Genomic DNA, 22,756 nt, shown 5'->3' with positions numbered 1-22,756 from the left:
AAACACATACAGACCCTTACAGTCTCCGATATGTTACCATAACAGAAAAACTACACACAGCATATAGCCCACAGTCAGTGCAAACATCTTATCTGTATCTTTAATCTTCACCAGCACATGTAACGTCTTGTTAGAAAGTAATTATGTCATTCATAATAGTTAAAAGTTGAGGATAATAGTTAAACGTGGCAGCTTTCATCTTATTTTAGGTTACTGAAGGAATCATTTGCACCTATGCTTTTTCGCACATCACACTCGCGTTTGTCCATTTCAGATGAGGGTCAGATGTCAGAAGATGATCAAATGTCACAAGCGCACACATTATTATCATCAGCTCAAGAAGTTCGTTATTTTAAATATAGACGCGCACGCAGACCTGTCTGGAGAAATTAAAACCGCTCGTGCATTAGACAGCCTTGTAAATAACAACGGGGTAGAATCTGCTCTTCTTATTGGCTTTGTGGCTGTTCATCAAGACGGCAACAAGGTTTGTTTGAGCTCAGGTCGACCATGACTTGTTATTATATGTATAAATCAATATGGTGTAATGTCTCGCTCTGTATTTAAAAATGCTGCTTCCTTTGTTTGGTAGTGGCATATCTCAGTAAACTAACAGCGTTCAGTTGTGCGTCTTGCTTCACCTCTTGGTCCATGTTTGTTGTGCTAGGTACCCTTTCGAAAGGGTACCTTAAAAAGTGGTACAGTACGGTTTGCTTAGATAGACAGAAGAAACAGCCATAAAAGCATACTGAACTATAGCGTACCACTCAGTGGAAATGGGTCATAAGAAATATGTTTTCTGACAAAATGATGCACTCAATACTAATTTTACCTTCTGTATCTATAGAACAATGGTTACTGATCCTGCTCCTGGAAGAGCCTTCTAAATAGATTAGATCTAATGCTGCACGATTAATCAAAAAAAGATTGCAATCTCGATTCGACCCTACTCACAATCTTAAATCAGCTTTCCTACGATTCAGCCAATTATTTACATTTACATTTTACATTTAGTCATTTAGCAGACGCTTTTATCCAAAGCGACTTACAAATGAGGACAAGGAAGCAATTTACACAACTAAGAGCAACAATGAATAAGTACTAAAGGCAAGTTTCAGGTCTGTAAAGTCTAAGAAGGGAAGTGTTAGTAGTTTTTTTTTTTTTTTTTTTTTTTTTTTGTACAATTAGTGTGATATTCAAAGAGGCAATTGCAGATTAGGAAGTGAAGTGGAGACTAAATAGTTGAGTTTTTAGTCGTTTCTTGAAAATAGCGAGTGACTCTGCTGTTCTGATGCAGTTAGGGAGTTCATTCCACCAACTGGGCAGATTGAGCGTGAGCGTTCGCGAAAGTGATTTTTTCCCTCTTTGGGATGGAACCACGAGGCGACGTTCATTCACAGAACGCAAGTTTCTGGAGGGCACATAGATCTGCAGAAGTGAGTGCAGATAAGAAGGTGCTAGGCCAGAAGTCACTTTGTAGGCAAACATCAGAGTTTTGAATTTGATGCGAGCAGCAACTGGCAGCCAGTGCAAACGGACTAGCAGCGGAGTGACATGTGCTCGTTTAGGTTCATTGAAGACAACCCGTGCTGCTGCATTCTGGAGCAGTTGAAGAGGCTTGATAGAGTTAGCTGGAAGCCCAGCTAGTAGAGAGTTGCAGTAATCCAGTTTGGAGAGAACAAGAGCTTGAACAAGGAGTTGAGCTGCATGTTCAGATAAGAAGGGTCGGATCTTTCTGATGTTATAGAGTGCAAATCTGCACGATCGAGCAGTTCTAGAAATGTGGTCAGAGAAGTTTAGTTGGTCATCAATCGTTACTCCAAGGCTTTTCACCATTTTGGATGCAGTAATGGTTGCCCCATCCATCTGGATTGAAAAGTTATGGTGTAGAGTCGGGTTGGCAGAAACTACAAGCATTTCCGTTTTTGCGAGGTTCAGCTGAAGATGATGATCTTTCATCCAGTGTGAAATATCCAACAGGCAGGCTGAGATACGAGCTGGAACGGAGGGATCATCAGGATGAAAAGAGAGGTATAGCTGGGTGTCATCAGCATAGCAGTGGTAGGAGAATCCATGTCTCTGGATGACTGGTCCTAGAGATGATGTGTAGATGGAGAAGAGAAGTGGCCCAAGAACAGAGCCTTGAGGTACCCCAGTGTTTAGATGCTGTAGGTTGGACACCTCTCCCCTCCAAGACACCCTGAATGACCTGTCAGAGAGGTAAGATCTGAACCATTGTATAACAGTGCCCGCAACGCCCAGTGACTCGAGCGTAGATAGCAGGATCTGGTGGTTGACAGTGTCAAAAGCAGCTGACAAGTCCAGCAAAATAAGGACTGATGATTTAGAGTCTGCTTTAGCCAGTCTGAGATCCTCCACGACAGAGAGCAGGGCAGTCTCAGTTGAGTGGCCTTTCTTAAAGCCGGATTGCTTGTTGTCCATGAGATTGTTTTGAGTAAGAAAGGCCAGGACTTGATTGAACACTACTTTCTCCAGAATCTTGGCCATGAATGGAAGCAGGGATACTGGTCTGTAGTTTTCAAGTAGCGTATGGTCCAGGTTGGGTTTCTTTAGCAGTGGGGTTACCCTAGCCTGCTTAAATGTAGTGGGGAATAAACCAGAGTCAAGAGATGTGTTAATTATGTGAGTCAGTGTTGGTATGACTGCAGGAGAGATGGCTTGCAAGAGATGAGAGGGAATGGGATCGAGTGGACAGGTGGTTGCATGGCTAGATAGCACAAGTTTGGACACCTCAGACTCAGAGAGCTGAGAAAAAGAGGTGAGTGTGTGTGGTGTTGGTGTTGTAATTATGTGTTGAAATTATCTTTTCAAGGTGAGGAGAGAAGCGTAAAGGCGGACGCACAAGTCTTTTCATTGTTTTACATATGCTGCTAGGCAACATGGACACATCCAAATGACATTAAAAGTGACACATACTGTATTTATAAGGTGTAATTCACCATAAAATGTAATTTCTGTCTTAATGTAATGATGTATTTGCGGCTGTTTGTTACCTCAGAGAAGACATAAATAACAGCTAATAAAGTTGTAAATAAAGTTGAGTTTGTTATACAGTGCGATTGTTTGAGAGCTGCACGGGAAGTATGATTTGCAGGTGTTTTGTTTTTTTTCTCACAGCAGACATGACATAAACATACACGGCAATGAAAGTGCAACAGGCTGCACATCATTTAAACGATCACATTTTAGAGTTAGAATTATGACAATCACTTGATAAGTTTAATCTTTCATATTAAAAACAAACTGCTGAGCATAAAAAACAAATGTTTACTGTGTCAGTATATCTACTCTAGCCTATATCATGTTGAATATACTGCAGGAGGGAATCTGATAATGACAAATGTCTCATTTTACCTGTGAAATTTTCATTCTAATAATGCTGTCAATGACAGATCACAAGCATGTCTCTGACATAATAATTCAACTTTAGAACTATGAATAGTTGTATTCTGTTGTCATCACTTTACTGTGAATTAACAAACAGGACATATTTAGTCTGTTCAAATCTATCATTCCATGTTTATACAAAATGTAGCATTTAATCAACAGTAGAAGTACACATGAGCCTTATATTGTTATTGTTGTTTTATGTTTGAGAAATAACACTAACAATAGCGTACTCATATTAACCTTTATTTTACATCTACAGAATCATGAGCAAATAGTGATCTTGATTTTAAGCAAAAAAAATTGTGATTTTCATTTAAGCTAGAATCATGCAGCCCTAATTAGATCTATCACAAATTTTGGAAATGAATAGTAAGCATACTTCCATGAATAGCTGGTTTATTTTTGTTTAAGGCTGGATATAAACTCTACAGGACTGTGATTGTACACAGACAGGATTGGACACTGCTGAGATAGAACCAACAGCAACACTCACCTTTAAGTCTCGAGCGACCTCCAAGTGATTATCATAGACCAGAACGTTGGCTGTCAAGTTCATCTTGTCTTTAGCAAGAGTGCATTCACCTTTCAATTCATCAGGTGGAACTGCAACTTGCAACAAGGGAAGCTGACACCTGGTCCCGTCCCACACCTGATTATATTGGGTAATTGTTAGTCACACAAACTGGATTTGAAAATTGATTATTTTGAAGATTACGATAACATTGAAAGTTAAAAAAGAAGAAAGCACCTTCAAAAGGATACATCCACTATGCATGACAGCCTTGGCCAGCAACTGGCAGGTAAAATCAAAGTACATGTGGGGCTGTACCGAAGATAGGGAGGTGTTAAGGTCACTGCATAAAGACTGGTTGGCAGCCCACTGGCGAAGCTCCTGAACTCTGCGCTTATCGGCTTCTCCATAGAAAAATGATTTGCTTGAGGTACGGGGGACAATTGGGCTGTCAATAATTCCATTGAATGTGACTGTAGACCAACCGAATGTGTTTATGAGTGTAATGGAGTCTCTGAATGCTTCTGCCTGGGAGAAAACATAAAAAAAATATTCTTAGCTAACTCCAATAGAAGATACCACTTCATAAATCACTCCATAAACCAAAGTATTGTTTTTTTTTTTTTGTTTTGTTGTTTCTAGGGCTGTGCAATTAATCGAAAATCCGATTTTAATTTCGATTTTGGCTTCTAACGATTATGAAAAAGCATTAATTGAGATAAACGATTATTGCATCATATACTGCCCCCTTTTCAGTTGTACACATTCATTGCTCTTAAAAGCGTGAAAAGACCTCATGCTTCTGTGTGTGCGGCACGCATGCGGTCAGCATTCGGTCTTATTCGCACACTGAGACGAGCAGAGCGCACACATCTAAAGTCATCTTAACGTGAACGCTTTAATGATCAAATAGGTGTCAAAACATGGTCTTTTGTGATTTTTTATATAAACCCTCATTTGTGTAATAAACAAACGAGCTGAGATTCAAAAGAAAGAGAAACCATTAAAGTTACGATATTCCTGCTGCCGCCTGTTTTTATCATTAATCAAACAACAAGGAGAAAATCCCTCACTGCTCTTGACTGAAGGACTTTTGTAGCTAAAGTGTTTTTCTTAAAGTGAAGATGCTTAGTTTGTTTCATATTTTTGTTCTATTGTATTTATTTCTCTTTCCTTTGCAGGGAGGAAAACGACTGTATATATGCAGTTGAAGTCAGAATTATTAGAACCTCCTGATTATTAGCAACCATTTTCCTCCCCAATTTCTGTTTAATGGAAAGAATACTTTTTTTTTTTACTTATTTCTGAACATACTAGTTTTAATCACTCATTTCTAATAACTGATTTCTTTTATCTTTGCTATGAAGACAGTAGATAATATTTTACTAGATATTTTTCAGAATGCAAGCATTCAGATTCAATGTGCGATTCAAAGGCTTATATAGTGTAATTAGGCAAGTCATTTTAACAGTAGTTTCTTCTGCAGACAATCAAAAATATATTGCTTAAGGGGGCTAAAAATATTGACCTTAAAATAGGTTTTAAAATATTTCAACCTGTTTTTATTCTAGCAAAAATAAAACAAATAAGTCTTTCTCCAGAAGAAAAAAATATTAGAGGAAATACTGTTAAAATTCCTTATTCTGTTAAACATCATTTGGGAAATAATATATATATTTTTTTCATTCTCAGGAGCGCTAATAATAAGTGATAATTTTGACTTCAACTGATAATTGTTTTAAATAATCGTGAATACAATTATGATTGAAATAATCGTGATTATGATTTTTTCCAAAATCAAGCAGCCCTAGTTGTTTCATGTGTGGGCATATACACTCTGTATCTCCTCAACTTTAAAAGCTTGTACACTTTTTGTGTTATTTTTTTTTTATCAGAATCCATACATCGCATGTAATGTGATATTCAAATGAATGCACACAATTTTTTGCACATGTGCTTTGACATTTTCTACTCAAACTAGTTTCACAGTCAGAAAAAAATTTAAAGGTAATCACAATACTAGATAAAATGACAGCTAATACACAAAGCAACTTTATGTTTATATGGACCTTTTTAGTTTCAATAGGAATGAAATTCTTTCTAAAACAAAAGGCATTAAATCAGAATAAATATTGTCCAATACCACTTGACAGTGGAAGAATTTTGAAATTAACTGGTAATTTCTGAAGCTTTACGGATCATCATTAGCCTGTTACGCTTGTTGTGCACATCATTCATTACAACACCATATCTATGCTATCCAATTAGGGCGACACAGTGGCTGGCTGGGCCAGTTAAAATTGTCCATGGTGTATCTGTGTGCATGTGAGAGCATATGGGTGTTTCCCAGTACTGTGAACTGGAAGGGTATCCGTATGTGAATGTATGTTGGATAAGTTGGAAGTTCATTCCACTGTAGTAACTCCTGGTGAATAAAGGGACTAAGCTGAAGAAAAATTAAAAAATGAACGAACGAACCAATGAACGAACAAGCAAGTGAGCGAGCGAGCGAATTAACGGACGAACGAACAAACAAATGAATGAATGAAATCCAATTAACGGGATTTGGCAATTAAAGGAACAATTATTTGCTCACTTTCAGGTGATTCTAAACCTTTATGAGTCTCTTTCTTCTGTTGAACACAAAAGGAGAAAATAGCTTTATATGAAGAAAGCTGAAAACCTGTAACTATTGACTCCATAGTAGGAAAAACAACTACTATGGAAGTCAATGATTACAGTTTTTTAACATTCTTCAAAATGTGCTTAGCAGTTTTCCTTATTGCAAACACAAAATTAATCTGATAGTGTTGGCGCTGCATTTGCTTTTTTCGGAGATACTCATTGTAGTCCCCCGACTGCAACACTGAAATACTGGGAAATCTCTGTAGACTGGTGGCATTTCATGCCATTCAGCCTTTTAATCTTTAAATGTCAGCAAAATTCCATATTTTGTCATTACTTTGGATATTACGCTAGAGAATCATTTAAATACTAGCTCTAAAGTGACTTGTGTGCAGTAGCACCGTTTTCTGCTGTTCTGACGTCTGCTAAAGATGTGAAGAAGGATTTTTAGACTATCCGTGTTTGATTATCTTTTTTATATACATGATTATGTCATCAAACTGGTGTTTAAATGAAATATTACACTAGTAGAAGTGTGATGTGGCTGTATATCGTCACTGGTGGGACCCTAAGGCACGCCTCCCAACAGTGTTTATATATATATATATATATATATATATATATATATATATATATATATATATATATATATTTATATATATATATTTTAGCAATACATTTGAGTGGATGTTTAAATTACATTGGATTTATATTTTTGCAACACTTAAGATATGTTTAACACTAAAACTCTTTGGACATTTAAGGTCAGCTTAAAGTATATTTCTAGTGGTCAAGTGTCTTTAATCATGGTTCAATTTGCAGGAAGGTCATTGTAAAGGACCTGAACTGCACCTCTCAGTTTAAAGATAACATGAATGAAGCCAATTTTCATATCATAAAGAATGAATAAGGAGGTCAAATCTCCTCACCTTGAATCTGTGCAGTCTGATAATGTCACCAACTCTGAAGATGAGTGGGTGATCCTCCAGCTTTTTACAGAAGATGGTGCAGATCACTTTAACATCTGACTGATCTGTGATCTTTAGTGTGGTGCAGTAATCTAGTGACAAATAATGAGTTGGAGATTAGAAAATCTCTAGTGTGAGGAAATATGCCTATGGCTATGCCAAATAACCAATTACAGACAAGGATTAAACAACTGTTTTTTAATACAAATGATAGCAGAAGTAACACTTAAAACACTTTAATGTTTCTTCACTCATGCCTAAGAAATGTTTACCATTACAAGACTGGCAATAGTTAAAGGACTATATAAAAGGTTTATATGAAATATGAATGTATTTACATATTAGGGCTGGGCGATTAATCCAAAAGTGATCAAAATCAACATACAAAACCTATAATCAATCAAATTTTTTCAGGTCGTTTTTTTTCCAAATACATTCCCTATCGCGTGTGGAGTCATGTGACCCCACTCCTTTAAGGCTGGTTTATTATTCTGCATCAAGCACACGCGAATGGTTCAGCGGAGCCTTTGTGCAGTCGCATAACCCACGTGATGTGCACCTCTTAAAAAAATGTAATTAAACATCACGACATTACGTAGAGCAAGGCAATGGACCCATTCCAGAGCCTTACTTTGCACTACCTTGACAATAATTGGAAGTTGCTCCAGAGATGCCTTGAGATGGCATATTTTCCATTTTATTAAAATTATTTTTTTTACTAGAGATATGGAGTTTTTTCCGATATCGATAACCGATAGCTCTTAAGATTTGGAGGCTGATAACTGTTATATATAGGCTGATAAATATAAATATTTCAAAATGTTAATTTTTATACAGTGAACAACTGATTTTATTTTAAAAACTTTATGAAACTTTGAACTGACTTGATGAACTGAATAGCCTACTCAATGCAAAAAAAGCTATTCTTTTAATATTGCAAGGGTATTATATAACCCTATATTCACAATTTTACAAAAATTTAATTGCCAAAAATAAATGATTACTTTTTCTTCCCATGGCAGATTAATAGGCAACTTGACTGTTGCATAAAGCAAGTAAAATAAATATTTTAAGTACAAATAAAATGAAAGAACTGAGAACTAAAACCAGCAGAACTGCATAAAATGTGTTACAGTAATGTACATTTGTACAAATATGTAATGTCGGAAAAAGCGTTTTGAGAGATATTTTAGCACTTCAAAGCCATCATTTAAGTATAAGCTAAATACAGATAGAATGGTTTACTTTTTAAAATGCAGAGTAAATTTGTCCCATTTGGCATCTTAAATTCCTTTGAACACATTTAGGTGCTGCTTGTCAATCAGACAATGTTTCTATTTTTCTTGACTTTAATTCATAGGCGCTGTGTTATACGCAGTCACCCGAAGGGGGGTCAGATTTGTCCTCGATGTGAGATTTCGATACAACAACTGAGCATTGAGCACAGATGACTTATAACAAACACAGAGCATGATATACCGAATATGGCGGACGGTTGAGAACCCCTATGCTTATACCTGCCAACACTCCCATTTTCCCCAAGAGTCTCCCGTATTTCAGAGCCATCTTCCATCACCCTCCCGTTTTGTTATTGCTCCCAGCAAAACTCACGTAATTATACCCCACCCACCCAGTCCTTAGCATTGTTGGTGCAGTCTGAAACACCCCGGGTCGACAACTTTGATATAGTATCTGATCACAGTGGCCACTCAAAATCCACTCCATAGTACAGTTACCGGTTCTCAACAGTGTTATTCAGGCCCCGTTTACACTAATGCGTTTTAGTTTGAAAACGCATAAGTTTTGCTACGGTTACGCCATCCGTCCACACTACGCCGGAGTTCTCGAGCGCCGAAAACGGAGCGTTTCGAAAACGCTGGAGAGGCCGTTTTCATTCTAAAACGCTGCTGCTCCGTCTCAGTGTGGATGGGGAAAGACGGAGACATCTGAAAACAGAGGCGGGGCTGCAGACATTCGCCTCTCTGATTGGGGCTTTTCCTCAATATTAAGTAGCCTAACACACAGTTCAGTCCTGAATCTTCTCCGTGTAAGTTCAGACTTCGCAAGTTTGATCAAGGCTGCATCTCTTCTTCTCAGTTTGATATGGAAAACATACCGAGGACAATCTTCACAGGGAACAGTGTACTTTATAACTTCATTCACATCACCTTGGCTACGTTGTTTCACTTTCTCAACAATAAAATGTAAACTTGATATAAGGAACTGCCTATTTTTATTTTAATATTAACAACTAAACAGACAGCAGAAATGTTGAAGCGTCGTGCTGCATGAGCGTCATCTTCACTGTGTGCATATTTATAACAAAACGGAGCCGATAACAACTGTCTCCTTTCAATTTCAGTGAAAATACGAAACATACCCTCTCTTTTGCTGAATATCAGTTTTAATAATCGATAATGGCCATTATAAAAGTATAACATACATTAAGTTTATACATTATAGGAAATAAAGGCAAGCGATCAGTCAATATACAGAATGTAGGCTACGTGCTTACATTAATCATTAACTTATCTTTGCGCTCAGCCAAAACACGTTACCTGAGAACAAGTAATAGATTCCAATGACCAAAGTCAGGGAATATGTCGTTAGATAAAGACAACAAGATGAATGAAATATCACGTTTAATAAATATAGTGAGATTAGATCCAGCGGGAGATGCTTGATGAGAAGTCCGACTAGCAGAGCTCTCATCTGGGTAGATGGGCTCCAGCGATTGCCAAAGTGTGTGTGTGTGGTCACGTGATGTGCGTTTTCAGCGTTTTGGTGTGGACGGAGAGCAGTTCAGAAACGCTGGGTAAAACGCGAGTGTGGACGCGGATCGTTTTCATTCTACAACGCCGTTTTAAAACTAAAACGCACTAGTGTAAACGGGGCCTCAGACACCACATTAAGTAATGCATTTCTCATTCAAAAATCTCTCACTTGTAATATGAGAGCATATTTACTGTACAAAATTTGTCAGTGAATGAAAAGGGCAAAAAAATTCTACTAAATTGATGGTAATCGAGTTAAAGTGTTCGATTAATTGAGATTTAGATTTTAGGCCAAATTGCCCAGCCCTATTACATATGTATGTTTATGAACCATTAGAGAGTGGTTTGCCAAATAGTGGTTGCCATCAACATTTCTTGAAATTAATATGATAATTGTAAATCGTCTTATTATCAACACTGTAGAGAGAGAGAGAGAGAAAAAAGAACTCGTTACCAGCAGCACAGGAGAAGATCAGAGTTTTGTTTTGGTGGTCTTTGAAATGCTAATCTATAAAGGACAAAGACTTATACAAACAAACCTTGAGTAATAGGTTGAACTACATTGATATCCATTCATGCTTTCTCTATTTTGATGGCTATTTCACTGTTCCTGAAGGTAGTTTAGAAATTTATCGTTCCTCTGGCCTCACTCTCCAGAGGTCTCAAATCACAATAGAAGAGGCTATAAAAGCCTTGCAGGGATAAAGAAAATCCACTGACCTGAACCTTTAGAGGGGAAAGGTTGTTTGAAAAAAGTCACCACTCCATAAACGTTCACCAAAGTTTTGGACTTCAATTTGTTTAGAGGAACATAAACGTATTTGGCCTAGAGAAAGAGGATTATTGCCATTAACGCAGAGTTCATGGTTAAAAACAAGCTGACAGCAAAAAAAATGATATTAACAACAATAATTACAAATAACAATAAAAGTAAAATTACAGCATTTATTCCATGTTTATTACCACAAACAGAACACAATGGAATAATTGTACTTTAGCACGTTGCAATAATTAAACCAAATTTATAATATATCACCTTATTCAAGATAATATGTTCTGTTGTCTCAATTAGCAGCTACTTCTTCTCATTTTAAATGCCCAACTTTTCTTGGTTAAAATTAAATCATTTTCAATACACATTACGCAACAAAAGCTGGCTATAAAGCTTAAAAATCCCATTTTTCACTGCCAATAAATGCGTTGTTGCTCTGACTTTAGTCTAGACTGATTGTGCCTGGAGGCATGTACTGTTTGAAGCACTTGATCAGGCCCAAGCAAATCTAAAAAGAGGATGGCAAATTAAAAAGGAAGCTGTACAGAAGTGAAGGAATAACCATTCACACAATCCGACAGAGACAAATTCCTGAAGACGGAAGCCAATTTAGATAAAGAATCTCCTTGATCTCTGAGGGATAAACTGCATATATGGTATTACGATAGACTGGAAGAGACTTGTCTCTAATATCCACACGAATAGTAATGCATACTGCACCTCTGAACTAGAAGGACCAGGGATAGCCAAGGGACATACCTTTCAAACACAAACACATATGATAAATTGAAGTAAGAAAAGCCAAGTTCAAAAAGGATGGTGCAGATTTTAAAATGCAAGCAGATGAGACTCACATAGACACAGGCATCTTTGTTATCCATCTCCAGCTGACAAGGATGTAGTTTGTCTCTGAGAAAAGTTGGAGATTTGCTGATTGTAAAGTTTGTTAACAGTACAATGTCCTAAAAAGAATAAAAAGTTAAACAATTTAATTGATGTAATGCACAAACAATACAAATGGCTGATTTTTAAAATATATAATAAACAGATCTGGCCTTTATTTCTTTTGTTATTCTCTTTAGATCAAGTTTAGAACATTTTATATTCCTATTTATTACCTAACAGGCAAAAACTTTAAATAAACATAACAGTATCACATCAAGCCACATGATTTTATTATTAGTATTATTCAATACTAATAATTAATCTTGCAATCCTTGCATTGCCAATTGTAATAAACTTGAAAGGAATAGACTAAGAAATCTCTGGAAGAACAAATTAAAATATGATCAATTTTGTACTTTGGGCCAGAAGGTTTATTCTTATTTAAAAACATATACAGATAAAGTCAAAATCATTAGCCCCCCTGTGATTTATTTATTTTTTTTGAAATATTTCCCAAATGATGTTTAACAGAGCAAGGCATTTTTATCATTAGCCCTCTTAAAGGTGCCCTGTAATGAAAATCTGGGTACACTGAGGCACAGTAGAATAATAAAAGATCAGTATCTGCTTGTTGAGTTGTAACATATCAGTGAGGTATGGAATACCCAGGGTCTGAGCCGCTACTCATTTGAATTAAGAAAATATTCATTTATCACGCATCGTTTGCATATCACACATTAAAGTGTAAAAAAAAAAAAGTGAATTTAATATAAAACTATGGTCATCAATCTCTGGACTTGCTGCATCATGAACATCGTTTTAACAATTTAACAAAAAATAAATAACTTTCTGGCCATCTGATATTAGGCATGGATATATATTGCGATCGTGATTTTTGAAAGTTGTAGATCAGCTTGTAAAAATTTATTATTAGCAATTGATGAAGCTCCCCATTCAGTTTCTTATGGCACTTTGACCCGAAAGCAGATCCACGTGACGTCACACTTAACAAGTGGATATGAAAGTGGGCATTCTGTGAGCCTCAGACACCACTGTTTCCATGTTTTCATGTAAATTTTAAGCATGATCTAACAGGGTTGTGCTTACAGTATGGGTGTATTTTGAGAATAATGTGCATTGAACCATAAGAATCTTATCTTTAGGAGTCAGTTGCATCATGCCATGGTGCATTTGTTACTGACATGGCGGACGTTGCACATGGAAAAAAAATTAAACACTTCAGTAGCGAGAACACAGTTAAACAGACCATCTGCAGCACGAGGTAAAAAAATTGCATTCTCCATTCGGCCTCTTTACTTTCTCTTTACTTTACTCCATTACATTCGTGGATGAGGAAATGGTGTTGTATGCATTCCACAGAAGACATTCATTAGCTTACATAATTAATTTTGATTATTAACCGCCAAGATTTATTTCAAAACTATTTCTAAATTCAGTTCTAATTTTTAGCAAACGAATGAAACAATAATAACGAAGTGGGGTAATATATGTAGTTATATTCCAACACACTCCCTTTGCCCCATATGGTCAAAAACCCAAAAGGTGGACAAATCTAAGCTTTTTTTTTATTAAAACAAATATAAATGTGCATATAACAAATAATAGTACTAATTATAATAACATTATACAAAAATAAATTGTCATAAATAAACTGAAAAAGCCCCCCGAGATGAAGACGGCATGGAGACAGTGGTTTTTATAATTATGTAGAAAATAATAATTTTTTTAATATTTTAATCCTTTAATTATTTTTCATTAGTAAAGATATTTACGTATTGCTGTGTATCCTGTGTGTATTAAGCAATGTATATACATTTAAGGCGCACAACTAATGTGCTCTGCTCTGGACTTTAGAACAGAAGCTTGTCAATTGCGCAGTATACTTTAGTTCCTCAAAATAGCACCGCACCAATAATGCAACTTAACACACCTCCTTTCTAGACGGCACACACATGAGTCCACAATAGGACACAAATAGATTTGCCATTTAAACAACATAGCGCAAACGATAGGGCCCTAAGAGTGTACAAATCCCGGTGAACAACAGGCCAATGAGAAGACAAAACAAAGGCCCCGTTTACACTAGTGCGTTTTAGATTTAAAACGGCGTTGTAGAATGAAAACGATCCGCGTCCACACTCACGTTTTACCCAGCGTTTCTGAACTGCTCTCCGTCCACACCAAAACGCTGAAAACGCACATCACGTGACCACACACACACTCTCGGGCAAGCGCTCCAGCATTTCTACCCAGATGAGAGCTCTGCTTGTCGGACTGCTCATCAAGCATCTCCCGCTGGATCTAATCTCACTATATTTGCTAAACGTGATATTTCATTCATGTTGTTGTCTTTATCTAACAACATAGGCCAATTCCCTGACTTTGATCATTGGAATCTATTAAGTTACTTGTTCACGGGTAACATGTTTTGGTTAAGCGCAAAGATAAGTTAATGATTAATCCAGGTACATTGACTGATCGCTTGCCTTAATTTCCTACAATGTATAAACTTATTGTATGTTATACTTTTATAATTATTGATTATTAAAACTGATATTCAGCAAAAGAGAGGGTGCGTTTCGTATTTTCACTGAAATTGAAAGGAGACAGTTGTTATCGGCTCCGTTTTGTTATAAATATCCAAACAGTGAAGATGACGCTCATATATGCAGCACGACGCCTCAACATTTCTGCTGTCTGTTAAGTTGCTAATATTAAAAAGAAAATAGGCAGTTCCTTAAATCATGTTTACATTTTATTGTTGAGAAAGTGAAACAACGTAGCCAAGGTGGTGTGAATGAAGTTATAAAGTACACTGTTCCCTTTGAAGATTTACCCGTGTCCTCGGTATGTTTTCCATATCAAACTGAGAAGGGGGAGACTGCAGCCTTGATCAAACTTGCGAAGTCTGAACTTACAAGAAGAGGATGCGAGACTGAACTGTGTGTGGGCTACTTAATATTGAGGAAAAGCCCCAATCAGATAGGCGAACGTTTGCAGCCCCGCCCTCCGTTTTCAGATGTCTCCGTCTTTCCCCATCCACACTGAGACGGAGCAGCAGCGTTTTAGAATGAAAACGGCCTTTCCAGCGTTTTCAAAAAGCTCCGTTTTCGGTGCTCGAGAACTCCGGCGTAGTGTGGACGGATGGCGTAACCGTAGCAAAACTTATGCGTTTTCAAACTAAAACGCACTAGTGTAAACGGGGCCAAACTGTGATGAAAATCACGGGCCATGGCCTTCGGATTTGCATGCATGCCTGCCTACTTTAGGTTATTTATCTGGACTTGACAAGCAGCTGACATCATCAAGAGAACACGACTCATTTTCAGCTCTGAGATAATAAAAATACTCTGAAATCATTAATATGCATGCTTTAGACTGTGTTTTATAAGCCAAAAGTTTTCTAGTGATACAACAGTGATCATTTTCCTTCCTTAGTTATTTTAAGTGTATATTTCATCTACTATGTATGTAGAAACTTATTTCTAAATTACTCAGAAAAACTTTATACTCAAAGAGAATGAAATGACTAGTCTAAACTGGATGCAAAATATATGTACACCATTAGTAATGGTTGATCAATGCATTGGTCTTATTTAAATAATCTACAGGTTTTATTCTTGTAATTATAAATAATTTTTTAGAGATATTGTCTATTTTTATTCCTTTTTCTGTCATATATTTCTGATTTGCTAATTATTATTATTATGATTATGATTATTAACTTGATGATGTTAATATATTACATAGGCTATTTTATAAACATATTATCTAAAATTATTTGGCATTCAAGTTTGCTTTAAACTTTGCTTTAAAGAAAGAAAGAAAGAAAGAAAGAAAGAAAGAAAGAAAGAAAGAAAGAAAGAAAGAAAGAAAGAAATTATGTGCACATGGCTCCTGAATAGCATAAAAGAGAAATTTTAGAAGTTTTTGTTAACCCATTGAAAAGAAACAGTGTATAATAAATACAATTATTGTAATAAATTTAATTATGTATTGCTTGTTGCATATAGTTAACTAATTTTTTGATTTGGGTAAATGATGTGTTTCAATTTGGCTCTCACCGCAAGTATATTTTTTAAATCTGTGAGAACTGGTATATGTCACCTTTAAGCAATATTTATTTTATTTGGATGTCTACAGAACAAACCACTGTTATTCAATGAGTTGCCTAATTACACTAACTTCGCTTGTTAATCTAATTAACCTAGTTAAGCCTGCTATATTTATTTATTTGAGTACTAGTAACTAGCAAAAAAAAATCTTACAGTCATCATGGTAAAGATATAAGACATCAGTTACTAAAGATTAGTTATTAAAACTATTATGTTTAGAATGTTCTTTCCGTTAAACATATAAACAAATTGGGGAAAAATATGCAGGGGGCTAATAAATGGGGAAGGCTAATCATTCTGACTTCAATAGTAAGACTTCAACCCTTCCTCAAAGATATATAAAATGTTTAGCTTCATAATGAGAGGCTAATAACAAGCATCATAATAAGGAACAAATCCAAAGATTTATCTTGTGCCACTTTCTTTAAGACTTGCTATCATTAATGCCAAATGGCAGTTTTATAATCTTCGAAAAAGCTCCAGACAACAACAAAGAAAAGTGGAGGCTGCTTGTCACACTGCACTTCACAAAGAACGTTTTGTTGAATTGTACAATGAAATGCTCATGACAACTACAACCACCATTGAAACACAACATGTTTCATCTCCAACTTAAAGAAAAGGAAGACTCAGAACCAAAGTTCAAACCATTCCTGGAAAAGTGAATGGTGACATGGCATTTTCCTCCAGTGAGCATCAGATAATTTTGGCGAATGTCACAAAGGAGGATCCTTATGGAGTAAACGGCAGAGTTCTGACTGAAAGCATGTCTCTCAAAGCCGATTTCCTCCCTGAAAGTCATTGTCTGTCAGCGGGGAGCTGATCTTAGCGGTGACCATTGTGTTGCTGGAAAAAAAAGCAGAAAAATACTGGCTTTGCCATTGCAGTGCTTTTGCGCCCTCTCAAACCATCTTCACACAAATGAAGTTACATCAGATGACCTGTTTTCAAAGAAAGTAAACTCAGGCAGAACTATTTTCTGTAGATTTGACAGTGCATTCATGCTGGATTCTTTTTATTGCCTCTTTCAAACATTCTCTTTCAAACTAATCTAACTCTACACAAAACGTTTCTGTACATCATGATATACTCAAAAGGACAGTATGAATCAATTTAAACCAAATATACTGCAAAAACTCATGTCTACAAATAAAAATATATACATACAAGACGTTTGTCAGGTTTAAGTTATCAAATTGCTCCCGTGTATGGTACTAGCTTCTTACTCATTAATCTCATCTCATTTTTTTTTTTTTTGGCTGTGAAATAACCAAGAGGCAACCTCCTGCTCTGACTCATGAAGCTAATATGGAATTGACTGAAACTGCAATTAATTGACTGCCACTGACCACTGGCTCCAAAACAGAGCACATTTCCATTGACTCCAATGTTAAAATGCCAAAATTTTACTGGAGAAACAAAGGTGTTTACATCCAACAAAATGTGTTTACATGCTGGTACGAAAATGTTTTTGATGTATATAGATAGCATTACCCTTTATGACAACTGAGAGGAGGGTGAATTAGTTTTATAACTCATCCACTTAATTTAAATTAAGCCTTAAAATGCTGCATAATTAAGGGGGTACCACTTGAGTGACAAGTCCTTGCTGTGCATTGTCATGTCACCTTATCTCATTCCAGCCTCTGAACTTGGCATATCTGTCATATTTGTGGTTTTGGTATATGTGGCTTTACAAGGTTGATTGCCTTTGGGATAAGTTCTTGCAATTAGCAAATTATATCGCATGCTGTGCAATTAATTGTGCTCATAAACCATTCAATTCTGGTCTCCATTTTCCCAGTGATATTCTTTAAGAGCCCCTATTAGGGTTTTTGAAAATGATCTTCTATGGAGTAACACAGCACTAAGTGAATGAAAACATCCAGCTGAGGATTAAATCTTTAACGAAATAGTTGACTCAGAGTTGAATAAATAAATAAATCGTATTGGGTTTGGATCTCATGCCTGAATGTGTTGACATCAACACGGTACATCACCAAATATGTAGTACCAGATCCAGTAAGATGTGAACGTGCCTTTTACTACAGACACTATCGGAGCGTGGGGGATCACGGGACTGATCATGACACGAAGATGACTATTACTGACAGATGGAGGTTCGACTGTGGGGAATAAAGGGTTAAATTTGTTATTGTTATTTTCAAAACAATACCACAGTATAGCCAACCTAGTCATGTGTTTGTTCCTGTGATTTTTTCTGATTTTTGATACAATGACCTACGTTACAACGTGGGATTCGCAGGCCATCAACTTTTGCCACTGTGTGGATTAATACTGAATGTGTGTTGTTGTTATTATATACTTTATTTTATACTATAATTATATACTTGGATTTAGCGTTAAACAAAGAATAATATGCTGGTGATTAACTGCATTGCTTTCTTTGCAATCTTGCATTGGGCTCTCACACACTCTCTGCAACTACATAGCTGTACTCATGCTGAACCTAGTCGACCAATCACAACAGACTGGGTCATCGAACCCTAACCCTAACAACTGAATCGCTAAACTAATCATATGGGAGCAGTTGGGATAATTAGGTAAAAATAAAAGCATATAAGACAATGAATGTGTATTCTGTCCTTGCAGAATATTAGCCTGTTGTTGGAAGCCCCCAAACCAAAATATGACCCTTTATAATGCAAATAGAGGCTCTTGAAGCCTTATTCACACTACAAGTGACTCACAGCGGCAAAGTGACAAGTAACCATTCATTTCAAGGGGGAGTGAATGACTTCTGGGCTCGGACAATGTGGGCGTGTTGAGCGATGCAGATAAGCTGAGAAACCTTAATTTTATGCAAATGAAGAGCAGCCGATAGGAGCACCAGTAGAGCTCACGCGAACTTTCTCAGCTTATGCAAAGGTCGGTTGTATTCTCCATGCTGTAGACCTACACAGACCTGCATTGCAGCAGATAAATAAAAGTACTAATAGAGAACACAGTTTTTTCTTGATCATCTTTGTAAATAAGCATTTATGTACAGCTTGCATTTTTATGTTTTCTCTGAACAATGTTTACTTTCCATGTAAACTCATTCATTCTCGGTGGATATCACCGCAAACACTAAGCAACTTTAAGATGGGAACGCCCACTAGCGTTATAATAGCCTCACAGAACTACAATGTCACTACTAGTGTGAATGAGGCATTATCCAAATTTATTCATAAATGTATTTGTTTTATTTAGGATACTTTATTAAATACAGTTTTTACTTACAAGATTAAAGCACTCCAGAATCGGAAAAAATGATTAGCTGTAGGCTATAGAGCAGTTATCTGAAATGTTGCCATACATTGGCATCCAAATGCAAGTCTTTGCACGTAATTAGAGTTTCCTCCTGAAGAAAATTGTAATAAGAAAAATGCCAAGAGGCTAAATGCATTACAATACTGATTTCAAAAGCCAAATTCAGTAAACGCATTACTGATATAGTATACAACCATGCAAATGTGGTTCAGAACACAAAGGAGTCGCATTAAATAAAGTGTTAAGCATTTCACACAAAGAAACACTGATCTAAGCAAAATGCAATCAGGCATCTCTAGCTCTGCCTCTTTCCCCATTTTTGGTTACTGCTCTTCAGAAACCCATGGTAATGCCACGGACACTACATCCATTTTTTTTTACAGTCTATGGAAATAACTGAAGTCATCCTGGATTATGATATTAAACTTTAATGCATTCAAAACCAGCCTGGAACTACTTTAGCATTCAACAGCCAATGTCAAATTCAACCAATGTCAGGGCTCGAAAATAACCTTTTTTTTCTTGTTCCTAACTTTAAAGGGTCATGACACCCCCCCCACTTTCGGTTCAGGTCCACCTCAGAAATTTTTCAAAAGATGCATCATAGTGGGGGCGTGGAACTCTGCAAGCAAAAGGCAGGAGTGGGCGTGGCCAGCAGAGCAGGGGAGAAGGAGGGGAGCGAGCAACTGTCAGTCGGTATACAAAATGAGACACAAATCATGCGGAGACCAATGATTTTATAGTTTACAAAATTAAAATAAAAAGAAATAAACAGTAATTTAATGCCCTGCAACATTTTGTTATACACATAACCACAATTTATATCATTATAAAGATAATAGTGTTCATATAAACTCTAAATCAGGACTTTTCTCTCAATCCTCGGGTCTGAATTCAGACTCTGCCCTCTCTCAGCCCTGTCTATTTTAACCATTAGCCCTGCTGGTAATCTGGAGGATTTAGGGGAACACAGCAGCACAGCGATGTGTCTAAATGTGAACGAACTCCTGATAAAAGACAACGCCTGTCATTCTCCAATTCTCGTACTGCTCTCCCGACAAAAATGCTTGCTGCACACACAACTTTGCTGTATTGGCCCTGACAGTATCGCAGGGAAAAACATGCAACAAACCCCATGGATCATTGAAACAAACACATACAACCCTTCATGAACGACTAAATACTGTGTGCCGTGGGTCAGAGGGTGCTTCTCACCCAGTCATTAACGTAGGATTTCACAGCTGAGCTTGGCACTGGCAGCCAGGTCTGCTTTGTCTTCGGAAAGCACATGCTCTCATGAATATTTAGGAAGAAGGGTCTTCTCATAGGATAAGAAAACTATGTATACTAAAGAGAATCCGACGCGTCATCTGTGCACTTGCAGTTCTGCGCTATGTTGTATTTTGATCCCGCCCCAAAATCATTTTAAACCCGGAAGAAGAAAATAGCTAACAAAATCTGAAAATTACCCAGTTTTCCCCACAATTAAAACTAATAGGTGCTAACATTTCCCAAACTGATGCTCAACACCGTGAACCAGACAAAATTTTGTCGCACCCACCAATTATGAGCACCTTTGCTAAGTTTTATGTAATCACATGAATGCATTGACATGAATGAATCTGTTAACGATAACTGTGCAGTGTTCCAACGGGTGGTGTCTGATATTGCACAGATGCTTTTGACAAATACCTTATTATTTGATTATCATTAATTTTAAAAGCAATATCGGTCTTTTCATTAACTGCAATATTAGTTTAATCTTAGTCAGGGCAAGCCCTTTTGTGATGGTGTACATGGTGTTAACTTTTACTTAAACCTACAAAGCTGAAAGCATCTGGTGATTAAATTAAGGATTAAACAGAACATCTCATGCTTAAAATGTGTAGATGAGGCAAACAGTTACCTGAAAATTCCGTCTCAGACTTTACAGTGAATGCTTTAGTTATTTTCAAAGCGGACTTGAAGCCAATGGAAGTCTTTCATCCACTCTTCGACAAATGTAGATTGTAAATTAACATTCACCACAATCAGTAATCAGATGTGCCATTTTTTGTAGCTTTAAGTGATTTCTAAAACAAAATCTGACAGTGTTGTCAATCTTATTTTCAGCGCTTTATATTTTCGCGGTTGTAGCTCTCCTGTCATCTGAAGGGAGAAGGCGTTGAGTGTGTGATTGAGAGCTGATTTTAACTAATCCATTCGCGTTCAGTTCTAGCGCAGTGGGCCAATAAAAGAGAGCGAAGGCAGGGCAAGCATTGCGGACTTTGTTTACTGCAGCAAGTTGACATGGCAACAGTTTTAAACTGTTCCTGAGTGCTGCGTTTCAAGTGCAAAGATGCATTCCTTGTGAATGTGACCTAAATCCGCGCATGCGGTGAACATTTTGCAGTGAAAACCGATCGCACGCAACAATTTTATGCACTCGGTACAAATGCTCCCAAATATATTTTAAGGTTGCATAGATAAAATTTCGGCCGCATATGCGACTAAAACAGTCGCAATTTTGAGCCCTGTATACATTACATATTACAAAGTCAGCTTCTTGTATTAGAATATCAATGGAGACAATTTTGGACAAGTCTGCTATGGAAATATAAAATTTTACTTTACCCAGATCAGCTGTCTTTATTAATATTTATACACAGGTTTTATGTTTGTCTCTTTTATTATTAAAGTTTCATTATTGCTATTATTGAGGTAAAAGTGTTCCTTAAGATGCATGCCTGCAATACTATGAACCAAACCATGGCTGATTGTGTATCGTTACCCACCTAAAAATATTTTTGCTTCTGTTTTGACAGTTGTTCACCCAAACATTTTTTTTTCATTTGCTGTGATGCACTTTGCTGTGATGAAATCAGTGTTATTCCACTATTCCATTATATATATATATATATATATATATATATATATATATATATATATATATATATATATATATATATATAACGATATTAAAACCGAACCGAAATATCGCGATACACCAACCACGATACGTATCGCGAAACTCTCGTGGCGTACCGCGGTACTCTCACGCCCCCTGCTGCCCATTGTTGAGGTTGACGTCACTTGTCTCTAACTAATTGAACCAATTTAAACGTATCTTTATTATAATATTTGATTAAATTGTTTTAGTATCGATGAGAATTTGCTCTAAATATTATATTCTAAAGTTAGTATTTTAGTGCATGTTATGTCATGTGACTTGAGTAAGCATCACACTCCTTACTACTGGACGCAGGATGGCTGCTTCACATAGTACTGAGATTGCAGATCCCCCAGACACATTTAAGTCATCTGTGTGGAAACATTTTGGTTTTCCAGTTGAGTTCAGGAATAGAATTCGTGTTGTAGACAAAGCGCACGCCTGTCTGTCTCAACTGTTTCACGAAACTTAC

General features: G+C 36.7%; 1 protein-coding gene across 38 annotated transcripts in view; it reads right to left on the bottom strand.

Moving 5' to 3' along the window:
- pot1 (protection of telomeres 1 homolog) overlaps positions 1–22,756 on the bottom strand; it is a 92,773-nt gene that overhangs the window by 48,225 nt on the left and 21,792 nt on the right. For 25 of the 38 annotated variants that reach the window (XM_087310985.1, XM_087310990.1, XM_087310977.1 and 22 more), the window contains 6 exon segments: positions 11,916–12,023; positions 11,782–11,820; positions 11,010–11,115; positions 7,477–7,607; positions 4,160–4,450; positions 3,905–4,060 (listed from right to left, as the gene is read on the bottom strand). The exons of 4 other annotated variants lie outside the window; for them this stretch is intronic. In XM_087310985.1, the coding sequence (XP_087167111.1) occupies positions 3,905–4,060; positions 4,160–4,450; positions 7,477–7,607; positions 11,010–11,115; positions 11,782–11,820; positions 11,916–12,023 (831 nt within the window). 38 annotated transcript variants of the gene reach the window in all.

This window comes from Danio rerio, chromosome 25, assembly GCF_052040795.2.
Source record: "Danio rerio strain M-AB ecotype USA chromosome 25, GRCz13ab, whole genome shotgun sequence".
In the NCBI taxonomy this organism is placed as follows: domain Eukaryota; kingdom Metazoa; phylum Chordata; class Actinopteri; order Cypriniformes; family Danionidae; genus Danio; species Danio rerio.
Note: the sequence above shows the minus strand (reverse complement) of the source record. Positions and strands in the feature narration are given on the sequence as shown.